Source organism: Acomys russatus, chromosome 7, assembly GCF_903995435.1.
Source record: "Acomys russatus chromosome 7, mAcoRus1.1, whole genome shotgun sequence".
NCBI lineage: Eukaryota > Metazoa > Chordata > Mammalia > Rodentia > Muridae > Acomys > Acomys russatus.
Window position 1 is genome coordinate 68,045,152 of NC_067143.1, and position 23,848 is coordinate 68,068,999.

General features: G+C 50.2%; 1 protein-coding gene across 1 annotated transcript; it reads right to left on the bottom strand.

The window, feature by feature from the left end:
* Positions 1 to 3,192: 3,192 nt before the first annotated feature.
* On the bottom strand, positions 3,193 to 5,679 carry Itpripl2 (ITPRIP like 2). Its single transcript, XM_051149290.1, has one exon. It carries the CDS (start codon positions 5,019 to 5,021, stop codon positions 3,411 to 3,413), a length of 1,611 nt encoding a protein of 536 aa, XP_051005247.1. The 5' UTR covers positions 5,022 to 5,679; the 3' UTR covers positions 3,193 to 3,410.
* Between the last annotated feature and the right edge of the window lie 18,169 nt (positions 5,680 to 23,848).

Below are 23,848 nucleotides of genomic sequence, written 5' to 3' on the forward strand. Positions count from 1 at the left end.
TAAGAGGTTGGCCCCAAATCACCAGGAAAGAAAAAAAAATCCAGAAATAGCCTCAAGTGTTTTAGCTGAGATTCCAACTGGAGAGCCAGGCTCGCCTGACTGCCCTACCAGGACCTGGGGAGAAATGTTATCTGCAGTTGTGTTAATTTTTTTTTTTCTGCTGTTATTCCTATGACAAAGCTTAACTCTGAGAGATAAAGTAGAAATGAACAAACACCCATATATGCATATATGTATGCGTACACATATATGTGTGTGTGTATATATATAAAACCATTGTCCCCATGGCAAAGAACATAAACCTATATAGACCTGGGGGGAAAGGCCAGCTGTGCAAGGCAAGGGGTCACAAACTGGTGGCCTCAGGTTCAACTAAGCATATTATCTGGCTTACTTGGTGGTTTTTAGACATTTGAAATTACTTTTTTAACTTAATACCAGTGAGCTTCAGTATTTTAATCTGATATATCGATTCCTAGCCCCACCCTTTCCTTTCCTGCTTGGAGCTGATCTGTGCTGGCCCCTTTAAGGTTGGCACAGTCCGCCCTCCCACCCTCCTTGCCCCCACCCCATCCCTTACTTATTTCCCTGGCTTTAGGCTACTGAGTCTGTGACTCCCTGGCTGGAAATAGCACTTACCTAAAAACACTTTTCCTCACCCAAAACTCTCTCCCACCCTCAAAGCACCTTCACCGGTCTCCCTCCCGTCTCTTCCCTTCTCGTCCATCCTAAGTCCTTCCTCCCCAGATCCTCAGAGAATGTCTGCATTCGCTCACACTGTCCTCTCTTTCCACTCCAGCCTCATTTTGCAAAACACAGACTCCTCAGCCCACGAGCATCCCAGGAAGGCTCCTGAGCCGGGAGTTACTGAGGTGTCTGGCTGCAAATGGCTGAGTCATCTTCCTCAAAGCATTTTCTTTGGACGTTGGCTAAACAACTCTTTATTTTTTGGTAGAGCCATCTTATATGAGAATATTAGCATATATGACTCTCCTGTACCAAATATACACCAAAAATGTGTGCATGTCAGATAGAGGCCATGACAGTAGCCGAGATGAAATGCAGAACTGAGCGGAATTTAAAGGCCTCAGGCAGCCGCCATGCTCGGCTAACGGCCATATTATTGCATCTGTACACAGTACATGCTTCAGATCAGTAAACATTGATCAAAAGTGATCTCCTAAGTTTTGGTTGCCATATAGCCAGAACATATGTTCAGCTTGGCATTTAAATAAAACATTTTTTAAAAACTCACAAACACAATGCCCATTAATTTAATAATAACAATAATAATAATAAAATAAAATAAAATTTAAAAGCTTTGAGGATGGATGAAGCTTTGGGTATAACTAGAATAAAAATAACAGAAAAAAAACTACCAAAAAGATTTATACAAGCTATTCATATTTATGACCATAATCAGGTTTATATTTTAAAATATTATCAAGATTTAAGGGAGAAAAAAGGGAATCCAAAAGCTTAGCTAAAAATAGTTGGAAATTTTCCTCGTTGTCCCCTATTCCAACTTAAGGACAGAAAAATCAACAGACTGAGTACAGAAATCATACGTGTATTAAACATACAGGCAGACAGACAGACAGAAAGACACAAACACACACACACTTCCCTTGGCACTGACTTTTTAAAGTATTTAAAACTCACACCTCACTGAACCGTTTCTGTCTCTTTGCAAGAGGCTGACACAACGAACCTTCATCCAATGCCACACCTTATGACCAAATACTGGCCTCAAAAACCTAGGAATGACCCATGGGGTATTCCAGAGGAATGGTCCCCAAAAACAACTCAGTGAGCTAGCTCTTTCTCTTTCAGTCCACACTTGCAGAGGACACAGAGGAGGTCCCTACAGTCTACTCCCCTTGATTGCCAACTGAGTGCCCCAGAGAAAGGGGTTTGCAGGGTTGCCTCCAAACATCTAAGAAATTGAACAACGACTTTATTCGTGTGATTACGTTTGTCTTCCAATCTTCATCTTAAAGAGTTTAAGGGACCACTGGCCGCACCTCCCACCAGGAGACAGGATGGTGGGCCTTTCTAAACTTGAACTACTATTGGGAGTGGACAGGAAGCCAGGAGGACAGGGGGCACTGGAAAATGGGCTGTTCCCAACTGAGACTGCACCCAGCCCAGGGAAGTTTATATGACCAAGAAGAGCTAAGCGCTGTAAGGCCAGCTCCCTTGTTCCTCCTTCAGCTCCTGTGGCCCCACCTCTTCCGCCCACTAGTGGGGAGTGACAAGTCTCCAAGCACATCACCACCACCACAAGCTACTGTTTCATAAGCAGAAGCAAGAACTGGCCTTTAAGACTGTGTAAGGCTGCCTGGGCAATCAAGAACCTTCCTTCCAACCATTACCCCAAACACCAGGCATTGCTGAACCCTAACCCATACCAATACCACTAACCCAGATGCCAAGCCTTTCTCCTCACAGGTCCTCACACTCTGAAACAAGCTTGCAGGGCCTTACTTAGCTCAGAAGCTCTGAAACAAAGGTGGGTTGTGTCCAGCTGACATCGAGCCCCAGGCAGGATCTTTTTCAAGACTTGCGTTCTGCACTTTTGCCAGACTTGTCTTAATTAAGGATCTGCTCCCTCTGCATTCTGCCTGGATCAAATGAACAGCTGTTGAGTGTCAAGTGCAAATCGGCACCCATGGCCTGGCCCAGTGCTGAACAGCGGTATAACACACCGAGGGAGGCACCACAAAACAGGAGAACAAACGCCACTTGCTCTGAACGTCTCTAATTGGTTCTACATCACCTCTTAGTACAGGTCACTTGCTTTATGATGATTCCACTAATCTTTTGCAACAGACCTGTGATTGCACCACTTAAAAAAAGTACACGAATGCTCATGGGAATAGCTAAATTATGACTGGATTATTTACAGATGGACTAGAAAATCAATTTCCAGTTGTGGAAAAGGATTCTTTTTTAAAAAACAGAAACAACAACAAAAAACAAACAAACAAAATAAAACAAAAGAAACACAACCCACTACGGGTCGAGAATGTAGCTCTGTGGTAGAGGACCTGCTAACATATGCCAAGGTCGAGAATTCTAGCCCCAGGATTCAAACAAACATAAGACACCCCTCCAAAACTATGGGCCAGCTTCGAACTTAGTATGCCATCAAAAAGGATTGCTTCTAATAATTTGGGAGCAGCGAGATCAGTGCGTATAAGGCCACCCAGGATACTCTAATGGGTCTGCAGAGGATGCCACGGCTATCTTAGGTCACGAAGCCTCGGACGGAACATTTGTGACACCAAAGCCGGGCACGTCCTCCAAATTTTCCAACACCTCTGCCAGCTCATCTCAAATTTAACTGCCACTGTCACTCCCAGCCTGTGGGAAAGGGGCATTTGGTCGGGTGGAGTTGTCATCGGGGTTCACGGTTCATCTTCCGGGAAGCCTTGGATGCGCTGACTTCGGGGTGTAGGGCACCTGGTAAGGTATCGGGGGCCACCGTAGACCTGGAGAAGCTGGGGCAACCTTCGCCAGGTGGACAGCAACCTAGCTGCCGCAAGCTCCCGGGCGTGCATGTCGAAAGGCGCCAGGAGGTCAACTGGAGCGGCCTCACGCAGCACCTTGGGCAGGGGGCCCACCTCGGCAGCCGCTCCACCCGGGCCCAGGACACAGTGGAAGAGGTCTTGGCGTCGCAGCAGGCAGTCCCTAAGGAACTTCACCAGCTTCTCCAAGCATTCGCACAGGTGTGCCTCGTCCCAGCTGGGTGTTGGGCCGCCCTCTTTCAGAAGCACCGCCAGCAGCACTGTTTTGAGCACGTAGGAGGACAGGATGCGTCCCCAGTGGGTAGCAGCCGTTGGGTCCAGCCCACGGGCACCCAAGTCTCGAAGAGCCTTAAGCAGCTGCAGGCATTTGAGGTAGCAGGCACCTGGAGGAGCCCGTTCCTGAAGCCAGCCCAGCAGTTTCTGCTCCTGGCGTGCTGTATTCACACCCCACAGTGCCTCAGCGCGCAGGCCACCCGGGAGCTCTGACAGGACACCGCTGGGCGAGGGTGGTGGCAGCGGCGGTGCCACCAGGAAGACGCCATCGCCCAGATGGACAGCGGGGATGAGGCGCACGGCCATGGAAAGGCGACAGCAGCCGTAGTCCGTGCGGCAAGGAAGGATATGGAGGGTGGGAGGTTGCTCCAAACCACCTGGGGTCAGGCTGACGCGACAGCGACCCTCCAAGCTGTAGCGCACCGTGGCCAAGGAGCGCTGTAGGTGCGCCTGAAACCAGCGCAGCACCAGGCTAGCCGAGAGGTGGCGACGGCCCTGCACATCCACACAGAAGCCTTCGGCGAAGGGCTTGCAGTCCCGATGCCACTGGCCCATGGAGGTCCCCGACGGCGAGGGCGGTGCCTTGAGGGCGCACACGAAGCAACTGCGGAAGGCTGGGGTCAGCGTGGGTTCGGTCCCCAGGCTCCGTGGCTCCAGGGCCACCTGCGGTGGGAGGCGAAGTGGCACCAGCACGTCGAAGCTGTCTGGCCTGCGGATTTTATGCTGCTCGTAGGCACTGCCTACCTGGATGAAATCGCCCCGGAAGGCCAGGGCCAGCGCTCCCCGTGTGATAGGGCCCGGAGATCCTCGGGCCCGGCCAGCCTGCACCAGTTCACCCACGATCCGGCTCACGTGCGCCTTGCTGTGACCCAGCACGTGGGGCGACAGGCGCACCTCGTGCTCATAGTAACTCTCCAGTAAAATGCTCAGGCCTGGCTCTTGCAAGGGTCTGGCTGAGAAGCTGGCATGACCACATGGGCGGGAAGAGCCTGGCAAGAGACGCTGGCGGATGGTGTGGCGACATCGTAGGAGGATGTAGCCCAGGAGAAAAAGGATGGCCACCTTGAGCAGCGGGAAGCCACTGTCTGCGCCGTCGGGAGTCTCGGCCTGGGCGCCCTTGCTGCTGCGCAAGGCATGGTAAAGGCACACCAGCGCGGTGCACAGTCCGGTCACCAAGGGCCAGAAGACCCGTAGGTTGAGCGTGTACCGCACGGACATGCCGGGAGCCCGGGCGGCCCAGGGCGTGAGCCCGGGTGATGTCCCTTGCCCAGCATGCGCGCAGCGCCTCGGCGGCCCCGAGGCCCCCGTGTCCTTGGCCTTGGAGGAGGCTCCTTGCTCGGAGCGCCGGGGCCAGCAGCCCCGCTGCTCTGCCTCCTCTCCCAGCTCAAGTTCCCCTTCCAGGCGCCTCCCGCGCCGCTCGCCACAGCCCCTGGCCGCGCCCTGTCCCTGTCCCGCTCAGTCCCAGGCGCGCTGTCCTCGTCCAGCTTCTGCCCCGGACTCCTACCTTACCCTGGGCGGCCCTCTTGGCTCCCCCGCAGCTGAGTACCGGGGCAATTCGCTAGGTTACTCGGGCGCCGCCGGGATTTTCTTCTTTCGGAGGGGAAGGCCGCACCGGGCAGCCGGGAGGAAATGCCGGAGTCTGGAGCCTCGCGGGGAGGGCGGCCCCCTCCTTTTGCCTCCGCCTGGATCGACGCCGGGTGGCCAGAGGGACTTCGGGACGTGCGGGTGACTGCCTTCCCGAGGGCTACTCCTGGGTCCCCTCCTGGAAGGCAGAACGGGGAAGGCCTGGTTCCGGGGCGGTGGCTGCATCTGATCCCGCAGTTACTGGGAAGTTGCTGGAGGAAGCCTCGCAGCCCCACCGCCCGGCCCTCCCTTCGCCCGGCCCCACCCCCAGCGAGTCCCGCTGGCGGCGTGGCAGGCCTGGGCGGAAGTGGCCCCTAGCTGTCTGTGGCTGTGCTGTCTTGCAAAACCCACATTCGTTGAGCACCTACTAAGCGCTAGGAAGGAGCCTAAGGGCTGGGGATGTGGTCGACAGCCTATAGGAGGTTCTCCTGCTAGCCATTCAAGCTCACAGCCTTGTAAAAAGGGGACTAGGAACAGAAAGGTGGTGGTGACCACCTCTGATGCCGGTACTCCGGGAGGCTGGGGTCATGAGTTCAAGGCTAGTCTGGGCTATACAGGGAGACCCTGTCTCAAAATCAAACAAGATCCCACTGGCAAAACGCTCTGAAAGGAAGGTGAATGAAGGAATACAGGGTGCTCCTCCACAGAGTCCTTCGCAAACCACAGGCTGAGGGCGTGGTGTTGGACGTGCGTCCTCGGAGAGCTGAAACAATGAGATAATGATAGTTTTTACAGGACTGGAGACAGGTTTGATGACTAGCCTCACCACCTGGGGTTGATTTCAGAACCTAAATAGCGGAGGAAAAGAAGAGCTCCCTCTAACTTACACACACACACACACACACACACACACACACACACACACACACACACTGTTCTTTAAAAATAAAGAATTGGGTTTTTGGCTTTTGCAAAGGACGTACACACCTGCGTTAGCCGCATGCTACACATCCACTCTGCACTTGAATGCTAATACATACTGATAAGACATTAATGCTAATATTTATTGTTCATAAGTACTATCTTCTCCTCCGTCCTCTCGATAGGGAAACTTGAGCCCAAGGAGGTTCCGAAGATCAGCCAAGGCCACACAGTCTCTGTAGAGCTGTGCCTTCAACTCCGGTGCTCACATCTGGAGCAGCCAGAGGGCAAGGTGCCCAGGGAACAGGTCCGTAGATGCCTTCTCATCCTCTGGGCATTTTTATTCCTAGTCCTTTGTGAGGACCGGCTGAAAAGCCTGTGCCTTTTCATAATATAGATACTCCCAGAAATCTGAATTCCTGGTTTTGCTCACACCTCTCACACCTTACTGTTGTGTGACGAGAGGGAGGGTGAATGAGCTGGAGCCTATGAGATCCCCACCACGGTCTGGAACCAGGACACAGGGCCCTCCTGGCATTAGTCTAGCTCTTGATTGAACCAGTTAGTGCTAAGCAAAAGCACGTGTGTATGCACGCACATGTATGCGTGAAAGCCGTGAGTCAACCTTGGGGGCTAAGCCTCAGGTCCGCCTTTGGTTTTTGAGACGGGGTCTCTCACTAGACCTGAGGATGCTGGTTTGGCTGGCCAGTAGCTCCAGGGATTTGCTTGTTTCCACCTCCTCAGTGCTGGGACTTCAAGCCAGTGCCATCATGGCCAAACCCTCCATACCTGCCTCCTCCTCCCAGTGGCTCCAGGATGGAACAAGGGTCTTTATGCTTCCGAGGCAAGTGTTTTATTGGCTGAGCCATCTCCACATCCTACTTTTGATCCCATCTGTGGTAGTGCTGGAGTCCTGGAGGATTCCTAGGGAGCTGCTGCTGGTCTTCAGCCCATGCTGGAACCCTGAAGAATGCCTTAGCAGCAGGATGGATGAACATGTCAGCAAGAGTGAGGACAAGTAGGCAAAAAGCAAGAGCTTGCCTCTTCCATGTCCTTTTGGATTTGGGGAGCCACCAGAATCTAAGGCCCGGATTTCAGGTGGCTAGCCCTACTTCAAATAATCCAATCAAGAAAATCCCTCACAGAAGGGCCCAGCCACTGGGGTTTTAGTTGATTACAGATGCAGTCAAGTTGACAACCAAGATTTGCCACTGCACACCCATCCCTTGACAACCGGACACACAGTCACATTGCCCCACGCCACACTTAATTTCCAAATGAAAACAATAACTAGGTCAGAATTTTGCTGAACTAGCCATATAAGTGGCTAATGCGTTATATACTTTAGAATCGGTGGCAAATCCCTTTGAGGAATGCATAGTAGGAATGCATAGTCTTTCAATGTCTCATGACTTAAATATGATTGTAATCACCGATATTATCTCCATCTATGTTATATTACATGTCAGGGAAATAGAAGGAAGCACAAATATCTGCTTAATGTATGTGTTCGTGCACACAAATGCATTCTTAACAAAATACAACAGAAGCATTCCTGTCATTTATAACCTTTGTTTCAGTAACTGATCACATGCCCTTAGCTGGTATTTATAGCTACCTTTCTCTGCTTTCCATTCTGTGTTTCCTCCACTCTCAGCAAGCACCTCAACAGGTCTTGGCTCTTTTCCTGGAGGAATGGCCGACCATACCCTCACTCCGGGCGGTGGTACCATATCTGGGGCTCAGGGTTGGTCTCTGCTGTTGATAGATCCGGACTCAGCAGCAACCATAGGCAGGTCAGCCTTGGCGAGGGACATCTGTGTCTCTGATCCCATATTCAGCATCTCTACCCCCATGGCCACTTTGTTCAGGGTCTATTGGGCAGTGACAGGGGTGAAAAAGGCTGGCCACCCACAGAATGTGTGTTAGGTAAGAAATTACCGACTAGCTCACACGTTGAAAGGGACAGAAATACAGCTAGACATGATTTAAGGGCAAACATGTTGCATCATGTTAACAGAGAAGTCCAAGGTAACCCTACTCCAGGCTCAGCTGGATCTAGGTCCAAATCATTCCATGTATACCTATCTTCCTTCTGTTTCTCAGCTCTGGTTTCTCCTAACGGGCTATGCTCTGACAGGTCACCTCTATATGCCTCACAGTTTTCTGGGTTCAGAGGAAAAGACTCTTGCTTTCCCAAAAGCTGTAACCAAGGAAGGCTATGCCTCGGGATACTGTCAGGCCACGTGTGAAAAGTGACCAAGTAAGAAAAAGCACTGATTCTCTTCCCCTGGGTTGTACTCCCCAGCCCCCAAGATGACCGCACGAGATAGGGCTTTGAGGAGTCCACTAAAGTTAAGTGAGGTTGTGATGATAGGACCTTAATCTGAGTAGACAGAGATGCCTGGCTGCACACAGCTCACCAAAGGAAGATCCTGAGGTCTCAGGGCGAAGTGTCCATCTCCAAGCTGGAAAAGCAGCCCTTCTCAGAAACCCAACCCCAGCAAACCAGCATCCTTCTCGTCCCGGCCTCCAGACCCAGGTGTGACAAGTCCCATGATTTACGTCGCTCAGCCTGTGGTATCTGCAGTCAGGCCACGCAGTCCCAGCCCTGGGAACGGGACACAGGGCTACTGTGACAGAGGTGTTAACCCCAGAGAAAGTCACGGTGCTGAGGCAAGGGCGGTGAGAAGAACAGAGGCCGTCCCATTTATGTTTTAACCTTGCTTTGCTCTGGTCCTCTCATCTCCAGAGTAGGGAGGTCCATGACGCGGACCAGGTGATGAATAATTCTCCTCGGTTAGATGTGGCGGCACGCTGTCTCCTTCAATCCAAACAGCGCCGTAGATCAGATGTTGGTTTCAGATTATGAGCCAGACTCCCACAACCACTCAGGTCTGCTCAGGAGCCCCTGGCGTAGTGCTGCTTGTTTTCTGGGGCCTCTGGACTACAGCAGTACAAGCACAGTGGCTGTAAAAATAAAGCTAGCAGGCTGGGCGTGGTGGCGCACACCTTTAATCCCAACACTCGGGAGGCAGAGGCCAGCCTGGTCTACAAAGCGAGTCCAGGACAGCCAAGGCTACGCAGAGAAACCCTGTCTCAAAAAAACACAAATAAATAAATAAATAAATAATCTAGCAGCTTTGGTGACATCTACCTGTAATCCTGGTACTCAGGAAGTGGAGGCAGAAGGATCATAAGCGTAGGGCCAGCCTGGGCTATATAGTGAAATCCTGTCTCAGAAAAACAACATCTATTTCTTCAAAATTCTAGAGGTTTCAGTAGCAAAACCACATGATTGGCCAGGCTCCTCCTCCGCTAAAAGCCCCAGAGTAGAGCCTTTCCTACTTTCTCCTGGAAGTCCCCAGCACTCCTTAGCGTGTGGCTATAGGTGTGACCTCTGCCACCTCTACTCTGTGAGTTTGTTGGTGCCTCTGTCTCTAAATATCTCTCTCCTTTGTTTTTAAAAATGTCAGTTGTGAGCTGGGCACAGTGGCCCACAGCTGTAATTCCAGTGCTTGGGAAGCTAAGGCAAGAGGGTCCTATGAGTTTAAAGCCAGACTGCGCAACACAGTAGATACCAGACCAGCCTGGGCTGAAAACCGAGGCCTTGTCTCGAGAAACAAACAACCAACAACAAAATCAGCCATGCCACATGTGAGGGCACAGACCTGTGATCCCAGCTACTTGGGTGATTGAAGCAGAGCACCGTCAGTTCAAGGCCTGCCTGGGCCACAAGGAATTCAAGGACAGCATGGACAATTTAGGGAGAACTTGTATCAAAAATTGGAAAACTACAAAAAAAAAAAAAAAAAAAAAAGGCTTGGAATGTAGCTCAGTAGCATAGCATCTGCCTAGCGTGTGTGAAGACCTAGACCCAATACCCAGGACCCAGGGCGAGAGGAAATGATGTCAGTCATTGGTTTTAAGGCCTACTCTGGTCCAGTATAATTTTATCTCACAATGTCTGCAAAGATATATTTGAATAACATCTGATGTACAGACAGCAGAGTCAGAAAGTCTCCAAGTCTGGGGGACACCTGACCCAAGCCACTGTAGCAGCTTCCGAAAGCATGTCAGTGGATAGGTGAGTCAGCTCTGTTGCCTATTCATAGGGGTGAAGCTGGGATTTCTAAACATTTTCATGTCTTGATACATACACCATTTGATTTTTTTTTTTACCAACTGTTTGAGCCTATAAATTAGGCATGGCAGTATATAACTATAATCCTAGCACTCAGGAGGCCGAGGCAGTGGGATCGTAAGTTCAAGTCCAGTATAGTCTATAGAGCAAGACCATGCTTCAAGAAAACCAATTAGTTACTTGATGAAAAAACCAGCTTGACCTTGAGCATGGGGGCAAAGTGTAAGTTATTTTTGCACAGTATAGCCCCTAATACTGGACAGACTAACTTACGGAAAGGTTTTCTTTTGTTTGTTTGTTTGTTTGTTTGAGACAGGGTCTCTCTGTGTAGCCCTGTCTGTCCTGAAACTTGCTATGTAGACCAGTCTGACTTTGAACCCGTAGAGCTCTTCCTGCCTCAGTGTCCCAAGTGCTGGGACTAAAGGCGTGCACCACCCTGACCATTGGGTTTCCTTCTCTCTGATCACAGCTTCGAGGGTTCAGTGGTCACTGGGCTCTGTGCGCGGGCGATAGCAGAACGGGAGGAGTTGAGGAGCATCATGGGGGCAGGATAGGAAGCAGAGACCAGTGTCCCCTTCGATGACCACGACATAGAAACCAGTGTAGGGCATTTTACGCTCAAACAGCAAAGGCAGGAAGATCCCTGGTCTGTCGAGCTGGCAGGCCTGAGTGGACTACATGCCCACTAGGTCCAAGAATAAGCTTCTATTTTGTTCTAAGAAAACCAATAAGGACAATAAGAAGAATAAGGGTGCTGGGTAGTCAGTGCTCAGTCACTGCACAGTACTGGGTGCTGGTATCGACAATCACCATTTCTAAGGCTTATTTGTTACAGCCTCAATCGAGTCCTTTCTGCCACTATAGTCAGTCATCTGCCTCCCTTGCCTGCCTTGCTCCTGCAGCCCCGTACCCAGGCCTCCAGTCACGATCCCCACACCCTTGACCCAGCACCCAGAGTGGCTTTTCTACAACCCAATAAAACCGCATAGGGCTCTGTTCTGAAACTTGTTACCCTTCCTATTTGTTCAGAACAAAATCCCCAGAACCCAGCCCCCCATAGTCTCTAAGACCCTGCAGGAAGTGTCACATCCTCACATTCCTCTCCTGCATGCGCTCCTCTCCTTCCCATAGCTCCCTGTCCTTCAGCACTTTAGTCACATACCTGCCTTTAGGCTTGCTGTTCCCTTTCCTTGGTGCCCCCTGCCCCCCGCATCTGTTTTAGTTTGTTTTTCTGTTGCTGTGATAAAACACTGCCCAAGGAACAACTTTCAAGTCACACTCCATCACTTAGGGAAGGCAGGGCAGGAACCTGGAGGCAGGAACTAAAGCAAGGATCATGGAGGAATGCTGCTTACTGGCTTGCTTCCCTTGACTTACTTGGCCTGTTTTCTTATACACCCCAAGATCACCTGCCCAGGAGTGGTACCACCCACAGTTGACTAGGACCTCCCACATTAATCATTAATAAACAAAATGCCCCACAGACCAATCTCATAGAGGCTCTCTTAGTCACTGTTCTGTTGCTGGGAAGAGACACCATGACCACAGCAACTCTTGTAAAATAAAGCATTTAATTGGGGACTTGCTTACAGTTTCAGAGGTTAGTTTATTATAATCATGGTGGGGGGGCATGGTGGCACACAGGCTGGTGCTAGAGATGTAGCTGAGAGTTGTACATCCTGATCCAACGGCAGCAGGATGAGAGGGGGGGGGGGAGAGGGGAGAGACTGGGCTTGGCATGGGCTTTTGAAACCTCATAGTCCACCCTCAGTGACACACTTCCTCCAACAAGGCCACACCTCCTAATTCTTCTAATCCTTTTTAAGAGTTCCACTCTCTAATGACTAAGAATTCAACTACTTAAGCCAATGGAGGCCATTTTCATTCAAACTACCACAGAGGCAGTTCCTCCTCCAGCAAGGTTCCCTCTTCCCAGATGATTCTAGCTGATATCAAGTTGACAAGAAGCAGGCAGCACACCATCCTTTGCTGTTACCTCTCTATCCTGTCCCCTCCTCTACCCTTGCCATTCCTTTGACAAGGCCCTATCCCCTGACCAGTGACTCACAGCTCACTCCCTCACTTTTTCTACATCTCTGCTCAAAATCCTCTCGTCAGTGACACAGTCCTTAACAGGGGCCCACATGACCTGAGACAGCAGTCCTGCCCACTCCCTGTTCTCACACTCCACCTTAATTTTCTTCTAAAGATTATTCTCTGTCTGCTAGGCGATATAGTTGGCTCTCTGCATCCTTGGAGTCAGCCAGCCGTGTGTTGAAAACATTGTTTAAACTTTTTATCTGGGGCTGGGGAGATGGGTAAAGCATTTGCCCCCAAGTCATGAAGACTTGAGGTCAAACCTCCACAATACCATAAAAAGTCAGGAGTGGTGGCACGCATCTCAATTCAGTGCTGCAATGGAGGAAGGACAGTGCTGACGCCTGATGGTGTCCTGACCTCTACCCACATGCCGCGGCTGAGCGTACATACGTGTGTGTGTGTGTGTGTGTGTGTGGGTGTGTGGGTGTGTCTGTGTGTCTGTGTGAGAGAAAGAGTTGTATGTGTGAGAGAGAGAAAGAGTTGTGTGTGTGTGAGAGAGTTGTGTGTGTGTTTTTGTGTGAGAGAGTTTGTGTGTGTGTGTGAAAGGGAGAGAGAGTTGTGTATGTGTGTGTGAGAGAGAGTTGTGTGTCTGTGTGTGTCTGTGTCTGTGTGAGACAGAAAGAGAGGTGTGTGTGAGAGAGAGAGTTGTGTATGTGTGTATGTGAGAAAGAGTTGTGTGTGTATGTGTGTGTGAGAGAGTTGTGTATCTGTGTGTGTAAGAGACTTGTGTGTATATGTGTGTGAGTGTCTGTGTGTGTCTGTGTGTGTGAGAAAGAGTTGTATGTGTGTGTGAAAGAGAGGTGTGTGTGTATGTGTGTGTGTGTGTGTATGAGAGAGAGAGACAGAGAAAGAGAGACAGAGAGAGAGAGAGAGAGAGAGAGAGAGAGAGAGAGAGAGAGAGAGACAGAGATTAATCTGCCCTGAATATGTGTAGACAGAAAATTCCACATTTCAGGTCATTCCCTACAGAGGCCTGGAGCCAGCTCTCACCCAGCCAGCCTTGACATTGTATTGAGGCGTCTATCACAAGTCATCTAAAATGATTTCAAGCGAGGGGCTATACATATATAGTCTGTCTTTGGGTTTTAGTATCCTAAAACCAACCCCCTCCCCCATAGTGAGGGCTGTGCAGTATGTGCCAAGCCCATGGGTACTCAGGGATATGGCGTATGTGTCCTCTATTCTGTGGTTTATTCCTCTGTCCTAGTAAAGGGCATCACAGAAGCAGGCCTGTGTCTGTTTTTCTTGCTTGCTAACGTATCCCTGTCTCCCAGAACGGTGAGTGTCCAAGACATGATAATCCCTGATAAATATGGAGGGGCATCTGCGTAATGGCAGGTTAGATTCCACGAGGAGCTTCGCTTAGCAATCTTGTTGTTTCTAGAGCATCCCAGGCTATACTTGCACACACTGAAGGTGTCATCTTCTATGGGACCACCAGGAGTCCATCCTAGAACAAAAGCACGCCGCTCTGGCCTTGTATTTGCTGAGTGTTTCAATTTCCTGTGATGGCTGTGAAGTCACCACACACCGGATGGCTTACAACCACCCAGGTGTGTTCACTCAGCACTGTGGTTTGGGTGAGAATCAGCCACAGGGGCTGAGGTTTGGTTGCTTGGTCTCCAGCTGGCAGTGCTGTCTGGGGAGGCTGTGGGACCTTGGCCTGGGAGGCATGGCTGCCAGAGGTGAGTCACGGACGTGGGGAGGTGGGGGGCGGGTGGCATGCCTTTGCCTTTGAGGGTTATGTCCTGTCCCCACCCCACTGGAGCTCTCTGTTTCCTGATCCACTTGGATGTGAACAAGTCTCGCTCACCCCCATGCCTTCCCTACCGAAATAGACTGTGCCCTCTAAGCCACAAGCCAAAACAAGTCCTTCCTTCCTGTAGTGGTTACTTTTCTGTTGCTATGACAAAGGCAACTTAGAGAAGGAAGGGTTTATTAGGAATCATGGCCCCAGAGTGACAAGAGTCTGTCACCATCAGGACAGAGAGGTGTGGAAGCTGGCAGGTGTAGAGTACTCACAGATAAGGAGGAACCAGGAATGTTAATCACACAGGGCTGTCTCCTTGGTGGGGGAAATGCATACCTGGTTTCCACCCAGAAGGCTGGGAACAGGTGTTGTCAATGACCTGGTGACCTTTGCTCTCTGTAGAGCCAGACCTCACCCCAACCCCCAGAATCTCCCCCTGGACTTTGACTTTGATTCCTGGTCAATATAACCCATCCTTAGGGGAGTTGTCACATGTACTCTAGAGTGTGGTGACCTCTGCATTATCCCCAGATTCTAGGCCCTTAAGCTATAAAACCCGTCTTCATGGTAGAGGTCACATGTACTTGTCGAGAGTTTCAACGTAGTTGCACCTTAAGCCTTCCTGTGCACATGGAACCACCGGGGTGATTCTTACTAGAAAATGTCTTTCCAAGATTGTACTGACTTAAATATGTCTAGATTAGGCTGGCCTGGTGTCAGACTCCAGAAGTTTGAACCAAGCACCCGTCTAACTAAGACACACTGACCCAGGTTTCTGTTCTTGCTTCTGAGGATCTTCTCTGCAGGGTGTAATGTTTGAAGAGACCCCACAGGCAGGCGTGGCCTCAGGGACAGCTGAGGGTTCACATCTCCAACCACAAGGGGGCAGTGGGGAAGCACGTGAAATGGCACAGGGCTTCAGCAAGGCCATATGTCCTAAGTCTACCCAAAAAGTGTCACCAACTGAGGACCAAGTGTTCAGAAACCTGAGAATATGAAGGACATCTCACTCACCACATCTCTTAAGTTGCTGGTCCGTAATAAGAAAGCAATGACCAGGCTAGAGAGATGGTTCAGTGGATAAGAGCACTGTCTGCTCTTCCAGAGGTCCTGAGTTCAAGTCCAAGCAACCTCATGGTGGCTCACAACCATCTATAATATGATCTGATGACCTCTTCTGGCATGTAGGTGTACATGCAGATAGAGCAGTCATATACATAAAATAAATACATAACATATTTTTTTTAAAAAGCAATGGTGGCCGAATATGGTAGTACACGCCTTTAATTCCAGCACTCAGGAGGTAGAGGCAGGTGGATTGCTGTGAGTTTGAGGCCAGCCTGGTCTACAGAGCAAGTCCAGGACAGCCAAGGCTACACAGAGAAACCCTGTCTCAAAAAACAAAACAAAACAAACAAACAAAAAACAAAAAAAGCAATGGTTATGCTTCCAGTTCTGTGGAACAGAATTCTGAAATTGAGGTGTATCAGAGCTGGGCCCCCTTCCAAGGAGAGGGTCTTTCCTGCCTCTTCTATGTCCCGATACGCTGTGACTGTGAAACTCCAATCCCTGCCTGTGCCTACACATGGGCTTCTCGGGGACTCTGTCTCCTTTCCTGTTTCTTATAAGAACTCCTGTTTGTTTGTTTGTTTGTTTGTTTGTTTGTTTTGTTTTGTTTTTGCATCCGCCTAAGTAATTCCCTGGGCTTTATCAAGACAGGCTTAATTTATTAGTCTTGTTTTGTTTTGTTTTGTTTTTTTGAGAGAGCGTTTCCTCTATGTAGCCTTGGCTGTCCTGGAACTCACTCTGCAAACCAGGCTGGCCTTGAACTCAGATCCACCTGCCTCTGCTTCCCAAGTGCTGGGATCAAAGGCGTGCACCACCACTCCCGACTCCAATTTATGAGTTTTAATTCAAAGATCGTTAATTATATCTGAAAAAAAAAAACCTTTTTCCAAATAAGGTTATACTCGGGGGTGGGCATGTCTTTTTTAAGAGGAGTGATGGTCAGTCTTCATGACCAACTCATCTGTGTTTACAGTCACCAAGGCAGCAGAGCTCTGGGCCTGTCTGTGAGAGCATCATCTCCAGATCTGGGTCTGTCTGTGAGAGCCTCTCCAGAGAGGTTCATCTGAAGAAGGGAGATCCACCCTGAGTGCAGGCAGCACCATCTGTGTCCTGGACTGAAAAACAAAAACAAAAACAAACAAACTATGAGGCAGGGAGCCAACCCAGTGCCAGCATTCACCTCTGCCTGCCACCTAACCCACCCACAGGTGCTACCATGCCATCCTGTAATGACTAACTGTTCTCTCCAACAGTGAGCCCAAACAACCCTTCCTCCTTTAGGTTGCTTCTTGCAGGGCATTTGGTCACAATGAGTAATGAATACAGGGGCCACCTATACTCACCCAGCTGGGCTTGAGTGACGACAAGTTCCTGCTGGCTGTTCTCTGCACCTGTTCCTCTGAGAATTTTCCTCCAAAGGGCTCCAGCTAAAGCTTCAGAGCTTGGAGCTTGGAGCATCTGCTGTTGGTGTTGGACCAAATGCAAGTTCATCCATTGCTTCCTTCACCACCCACGCCTGTGGGCTCCTAAGTGTGCCAGGCAGAAGAAGGGAACTTGAAGAAAAATGAGACATTCCAAGGTTACAGAATAAAAAGGCCCATAGAGAGTAAGTGACTTTGGATAATCTTCTCATTAAATTAAAAAAAAATATATTCACTGATTTTCAATACGTGGTGATGGGCACACCAGGATCCTGATGGCCCAACAAGGGTATGCGCGCGCGCGCGCACACACACACACACACACACACACACCCCTCTGGTGTAGAGGTCTGTCCTGATAGCAGAGAAAGAGAAGAGGGAGAAGTGGCTGCTTTCCCACAGGAGGGCTAGAGGATGCAGAGGGTGGTGGTCAGGTTGATGGACAGGCTGGCGGATCTGTGCCAGGTGCCTCCCAGGTGTGCCTGTGTTGAGCAGTATCTCCCACAATGCTCAGAGAGGGCACAGTGAGAGGCGGGGACCATTTGTCATCTAGGGAAAGTGAGGCTGAGTGAGAGAGGGTAGCAGACTTGTCAGGAGCCGCACATCAGGCATGCCCGATCCCGGAGCAAGTTTCGTACCCTCTGGCCTCTACTCCCTGGTACATTGTTTGAGGAGAAAGCACTGGAGCATCCTGAGAAGGCAGGTTTTGGACGGTCTGACTTACTAAGGAGAATCTCTGTGGCTTTCGTCTTGGCACTCCCACCGCTTTTGCCACTCTTGGTACTTGAGGGGTTTACTGAATGAATGCATGAATGAACAGGAAGTGTGAGCAGGGGAACCGCAGGTGAGAGAAACAAACACGGGAATGCTGTGGTGGGTGAGCCCGTTGACGGCTGAGGAAGAGGAAGGCGGTGCTGTCCTGTGAAGTCTGCAGTTTTTAAGTAGAGGCTGTGGCTCCATTCACCAGCCGATCCTTCCAGAGGTCTCTCACATTCGGTGGGCTGCGAACATGAGCGCGGCTAGTGCAGCAGGCTTCGGGGGTTGGGATCTTTCTGAAGCCCCCCCCCCCCACCTGCAGCAGCCCTGACTCTTAAAGCAGCTTCCTGGTGGGACCTTAGCCAGCAAGTCCCTTGGTACCCAGCTCTGCTATGTGGCTCTGGAGCCTTCTGAAAGCTTCACTTCGCATCTTTTCCTATGCACTTGCCTGTGATTCTCAAACTATATACGGCCAGTGATACACTGCTCTTTTCTTTTTCTTTTCTTTTCTTTTTCCTTTTTCTTTTTCTTTCTTTCTTTTTTTTTTTTTTTTTTTTTTTTTTTTTTTGCCGTAGTTGATTTTTCGTTTTGTAGTTTTATCTTTAGGGCTGGGGATGGATGTGGGTCAGTTAGAACCCTTGTATAGTTCATGGGAGACACTGGGCTTGATCCCCAGCACCAGACAAGCCTGGGGTGGTGCTGCACCTATAACCCCATCCCAGTGGAGGCGGGAGATGGACGGTCAAGGCCATCCTTGGAGGCAGGAGATGGACGGTCAAGGCCATCCTTGGAGGCGGGAGATGGACGGTCAAGGCCGTCCTTGGAGGCGGGAGATGGACGGTCAAGGCCATCCTTGGAGGCGGGAGATGGACGGTCAAGGCCATCCTTGGAGGCGGGAGATGGACGGTTCAAGGCCATCCTTGGAGGCGGGAGATGGACGGTCAAGGCCATCCTTGGAGGCGGGAGATGGACGGTTCAAGGCCATCCTTGGAGGCGGGAGATGGACGGTCAAGGCCATCCTTGGAGGCGGGAGATGGACGGTCAAGGCCATCCTTGGAGGCGGGAGATGGACGGTCAAGGCCATCCTTGGAGGCGGGAGATGGACGGTCAAGGCCATCCTTGGAGGCGGGAGATGGACGGTCAAGGCCATCCTTGGGTTACCCTGAGTTCAAAGATAACCTGTCTCAAAAACAGTTTTTGCCCTGCCATTCATACTGCACCCAAACCATCTCACACACCTTGCTGTCCCAGCGGAGCGAAGAGTCAAGTGGTGACATTTGTATGGCTGTCCCACTGGTGGAGAACTGATGCAGGTGGTTTAAGACACACGGGCCTGCTCCAGAGAAGCCAGTGGAAACAGGACCTGGCACACAACACTGCCAACGATCTATAAATGTATTAACAGCCAAGTGGCTTGTCTTAGTTAGGGTTTATTGCTGTGAAGAGACACCATGACTAGGGCAACTCTTATAAAAGAAAGCATTTAATTTGGGCTGGCTCAACAGTCCAGAGGTTTAGCCCATTATCATCAGGGCAGGAAGCATGGTGGCATGCAGGCAGTCACGGTGCTAGGGAGGTAGCTGAGAGCTCTACATCTGAGTCAGCAGGCAGTGGGAAGAAAGAGAGTGAGGCTGCACTCAGGGTGGATCTCCCTTCTTCAGATGAACCTCTCTGGAGAGGCTCTCACAAACAGGCCCAGATCTGGAGATGATGCTCTCACAGACAGGCCCAGAGCTCTGCTGCCTTGGTGACTGTAAACACAGATAAGTTGGTCATGAAGATTGACCATCACTCCTCTTAAAAAAGACATGCCCACCCCCGAGTATGACCTTATTTGGAAAAAGGATTAAAACTCATAAATTGGAGCCAGGAGTGGTGGCGCACGTCTTTAATCCCAGCACTCAGGAGGCAGAGGCAGGTGGATCGCTGTGAGTTTGAGGCCAGCCTGGTCTACAAAGTGAGTCTAGGACAGCCAAGGCTACGTAGAGAAACTCTGTCTCAAAAAACCAAAAAAAACAAAACCCAAAACAAAGTCCACCCTCAGTGGCACACTTCCTCCAACAAGGCCACACCTCCCTATGAGCCCGTGGGGTCCATTTTCATTCAAACCCTCACCTGGCTCAGCCCAGTCTTCTCTCTTAGTGCTTCTGGAGGATCCTGGGGGAGCAGGATTGACAATTAAACAGGAGCTTTAAACATCAGAAACCCTGGGACAGGCAGAAGCCTTCCAGCCACAGAGACCACGTGAGTGAGGGGGAAGAGGGAAGAGCTACGGTTTGAGGCAGGTGAAAATGGTGAGGGGCGGCTGAAAATGGCGAGTCCCAGCTGACCAGCTGATGGGGAGGCCTCCAGTTTCTGGCATTCCTTCGGGTTGAAGGAACAGCTGTCGCCTCTGTTCCGGGATCCATCGAATTCCCTATGGGGCCTGAGGTCATAGAATGAATCTCTTCTTGGCAGCTCAGATTTAGAAAAGGCGGGGGGGGGGGGTGGGGGGGCGGCATGGCGTGGGATGCAAAGGCCTTTCCTGTTCCCTGGAAAGCCGACTACAATCCACATGGCACCTGAAAATGTTTCCTTGGAAAATGAGCCCCAAGGAAGCTTTGCAGCAGATTGAGCTGGCTCCCTGTTGTCCAGAGAGGCTGCTCAGCACTTACAGCAGCTTCCCAGCTTCTGCCAGTCACACGATAGACTGAACGTACAGGGCACTGCGATGAAGCCGGGGTCCCAGTGAGTTTGGCAGCTTGTGAAGAAAGTGTTTGGCTTAGGAGTCGGGTGGCACTGTGTCTTCCCAGCTGTACAAGTGAGTGGAGTGATTGGTCCGTGCCCTGCCCGAGAAACAAGTAAAATACCTGGGATCCGTGAGTGCAAATGGGACCGGATAGATGTGAAGTGGGCTCTGAGCTGGTTTGATACCTAAAGTTCTTTGGAGTGGTGGCGCATGGCTGTAACTCCAGCACTCAGGAAGACAGAGGCAGGCGGATCTCTGTGAGTCCAGAGGCCAGCCTGGTCTACAAAGAAGCCTGTCTCAAAAAGAAAATTAAAAAAAAAAAAAATTATTTGGAGCAGTTGCTGAGTTGACCTTGGAAGATGGATTGATTTAACAGCCAGGGTGGAGAGGGGCACCCTCGAGTGCAGTCCTGAGGGAGCTGGTTTGGGTTTTAGCAGTTCCGAAGTGTGTGGAAAACTTTAGGGAGGTGGGACTGAGAGCTGGTGGTGAGTAAGGTCATAAGCCTCATGTGCCGCCATGTCTAGCCGAGATGTCCTCGGCGCAGCTCTTAGAAGACATTAGACTGTCTAACAAGGAAAATAAGGATGTGTTCTCTTCATAACTAAAAGTAGGGGTACCATAGCTTGCTTTTGTTTCCAGTGGTTCACTTATGTTGTCCATCACTCGTCTGGTGGTGTTTAGCTTCCAAGTCCAGCAGGTTGGTCCAGGTGCTGTTTGCCTCTGGATGAGAACAGGGGGACCTTGAAATTCAAGGTCCCTCCATTTCTCTCTCAGGGTACTCAGGGCAAGGCCAACATGCTGGGCAAGGTTCCCAGTCTCACCTGAGGAGGTGGAAAATGAGTTTTCCGCCAACTGTTACAGGCCAGCTCTTTTAGAACGAGACTGCTGGTATCAGATGGCACTGGAAACTCGGGAGTTCGACAGCCTGTGATGTGCTACAGCCCTTTGTAACACTAAGCACGCCAGAGGAAGCACTCAGATGCCCCAGTCCAGTGAGAAGCAGGCCTGGCGGGTGCTTCACTGGCAGTCAGCATCAAGTTAGCGGCAGAGATGGCAAAGGCTTCAGCAGTTACCAATGCAGCTCTGCCATCGCTGCCTGACTGGCTGTCAAGCCCCGGACATCCAGCAATGACTCTTCCCCAGAATAAATGGTGAGGCTCAGAGGTCACGTGGAGGAATGGCGTGAGCACAAGAAAAAGTTTATTTCATGAATCAGAGACATTTATAGACTTTGGGCGGTGGGAGGGGTTTCGAGGGTGAACGTGTCTGATTCGCTAGGGACACTTAATCTACGCATAACAAGACAGCCCTATCATAAGAGGGGAAGAACATTACCTAATTATCCTATGGGGAGGAAAAGATCTCCAGGAAAAGTCAAATGTCACTGGTTGAGAAAGCCAAGACACTGAGCCATCTTATTAGCATAGGTAGGTATCTCCAGGAATCCCCTGTTTTTTTTTTAATCAGGAAAGGGTTGGGCTCGTGGTCTCCCTGCTGCCTATGTGAGGGCTCCTTAGGGGATTTGGAGTTCAGGTAGAGAGGGAATGCTGCTGAGAAAAGCTCAGAGTCTATCCAGAAGCACCAGACTTCAACCTTTCCAGAAGAGCCCCACACCAATGGCATCTAGTTCCTTCCATCTCTCTGTCCTACCATATACAGCTTTGCCCTCCCCCTGGTTCAAGATGACTACCAAGTCTCTGGGCAGTCACATCCAAACACTGTAACAACAATCAGAAAGCATACCTCAGAGGCCAGCCAGAGACTAACAGTGCATGCCACCATGCCCAGTGACCTCAGCTCAAGTCCTGGAATCCACATCACAGAAGAGAACCCATTCCCCTACTGTTAGCAACCAGCATCTCCACCAGCCTGGCCTCAGGGAGCTAACAGGACAGTCACCACTAGCTGTCAGGATGTGAAACATTTCCACTGTCGCTGGGAGCCACACATATATCCCTCCCCCCATGCACACGCACTATGAAAAGCAAGTGTCTCCTCTCCTCATTCTCTTTCTCCCCTCCACCCCTCGCTCAGAGGCAGCGTCCACATACCCTTCCCCCAACAAACCTCTCACAGGAGATGCGTCGTCGCATGGTGCAACTCTGTGGCATCCGTTGCTCTGTTGCTTAGATCATAACACCCACCTTGTCCTCTGACTTCCACACTTGCAGGGTGGCACACATAACGATGACCCCCACCAAATAAATAAATAAATAATATCTTTTTTTCTTTTCTTTTTTTTTTTTTTTTTAAGGAAGAAAGAAAGAAAGAAAGAAAACATACCTAGGAGCTATGGAGATGGTTCTGAGTAAGAGCGGTTGTTGCACAGACCTGAGAGCCTGAGTTGTTTCCCCAGCACCCCACACAGGCCTGCAATCCCACGACTGTGTTGGGTGGAGACAGGAGGTTTGTGGGGCTTGCTGGCTGCTGGCCTAGCTCCGGGTTCAGTGAGAGACTCTGTCTCAAGTGAATAAGGTGATTGAAGAAGCTCCCCACTGTCCTCCTATGTCCTCCGTGTGCATGTGTGTGTACTCTCTCTCCATACACACATGGAAAATAACGAATGAAGGAAGGGTGGGAGGGAGGGAAGGAGGAAGGAAAGAAGGAAGGAAGGAAGGAAGGAAGGAAGAAAGGAAGGAAGACCCAGAACATCTACCACAGCACACTAGACAAGGACTCATCTTTCCTTCTGGGGCCTGTTGAAAAACAGGAAAAATTTCAAGACATTTCCTGCATTACTCACATGGTCACAAGGAACAGCAAAGGAGGCTGGGAAGTACAGCAGTCATGTAGATGTCACGGACCCTTCTAGACTGTATTTTATCCTTGGCTGAAGGACAGCCTCCAGGCTGTGCCACAGCAGGGCGCCAACAAAATCCACTCTGGCTTGGCCTCCTGTTACCTGTGACTTGCATAGTTACTGATGAGTGCTTGCATTACATATGGCTTACAAGAGCTCTTGTTTTTACATTTTTTATTTGTGAATTGTTTAGTAGCGCTCGCTGATCGAAAGTACTTTTATTTTTTCTTTTTGACAGTCTTACTGTGCAGCCTCAGTGTCTAGAGTGCAGGACTACATGATTTTTGAGAGCAGGAACTATCTTTTTTGTTTTTGTTTTTTGTTTTTCACTTAAAGACAGGGTTTTACCCCCTCCACCCCACTACCCACCAGCCACACAAAATCCTGCAGCAGCAGAGTGTGTCCCTGGTGCTGTCCCAGGGGACAGAGAACTCTGGCCACAGGACCTAGGATCGGCCCATGTTTTGAGCAGAACACAACACACCTGCTGTTTCTCATTTGTTAGGGTGGGGGAGGGGTGGGGGCAGGGCAGGAAGAATGATGCTGATGCTTGGAATTTGGGGTTTTTGGTCCCCTCTCACCCCCATTAGAAATCAAGTTTTCTTAATTTAATTTCATTTGGAGCTAAGAGGATGGACTTGGTTTTCAGTCTCTTCTGTCTCAATTTTTAAAAGGTTAGGGTTAGGGTTATTTTCTTTCCTTCTTTTTTACAGGATATGTAATGAATATTAGCAAATTAATTTGAGCAAGTTTGATTCTTCAGAGAAAACAATCATGAGAGTAAACATTCAAAT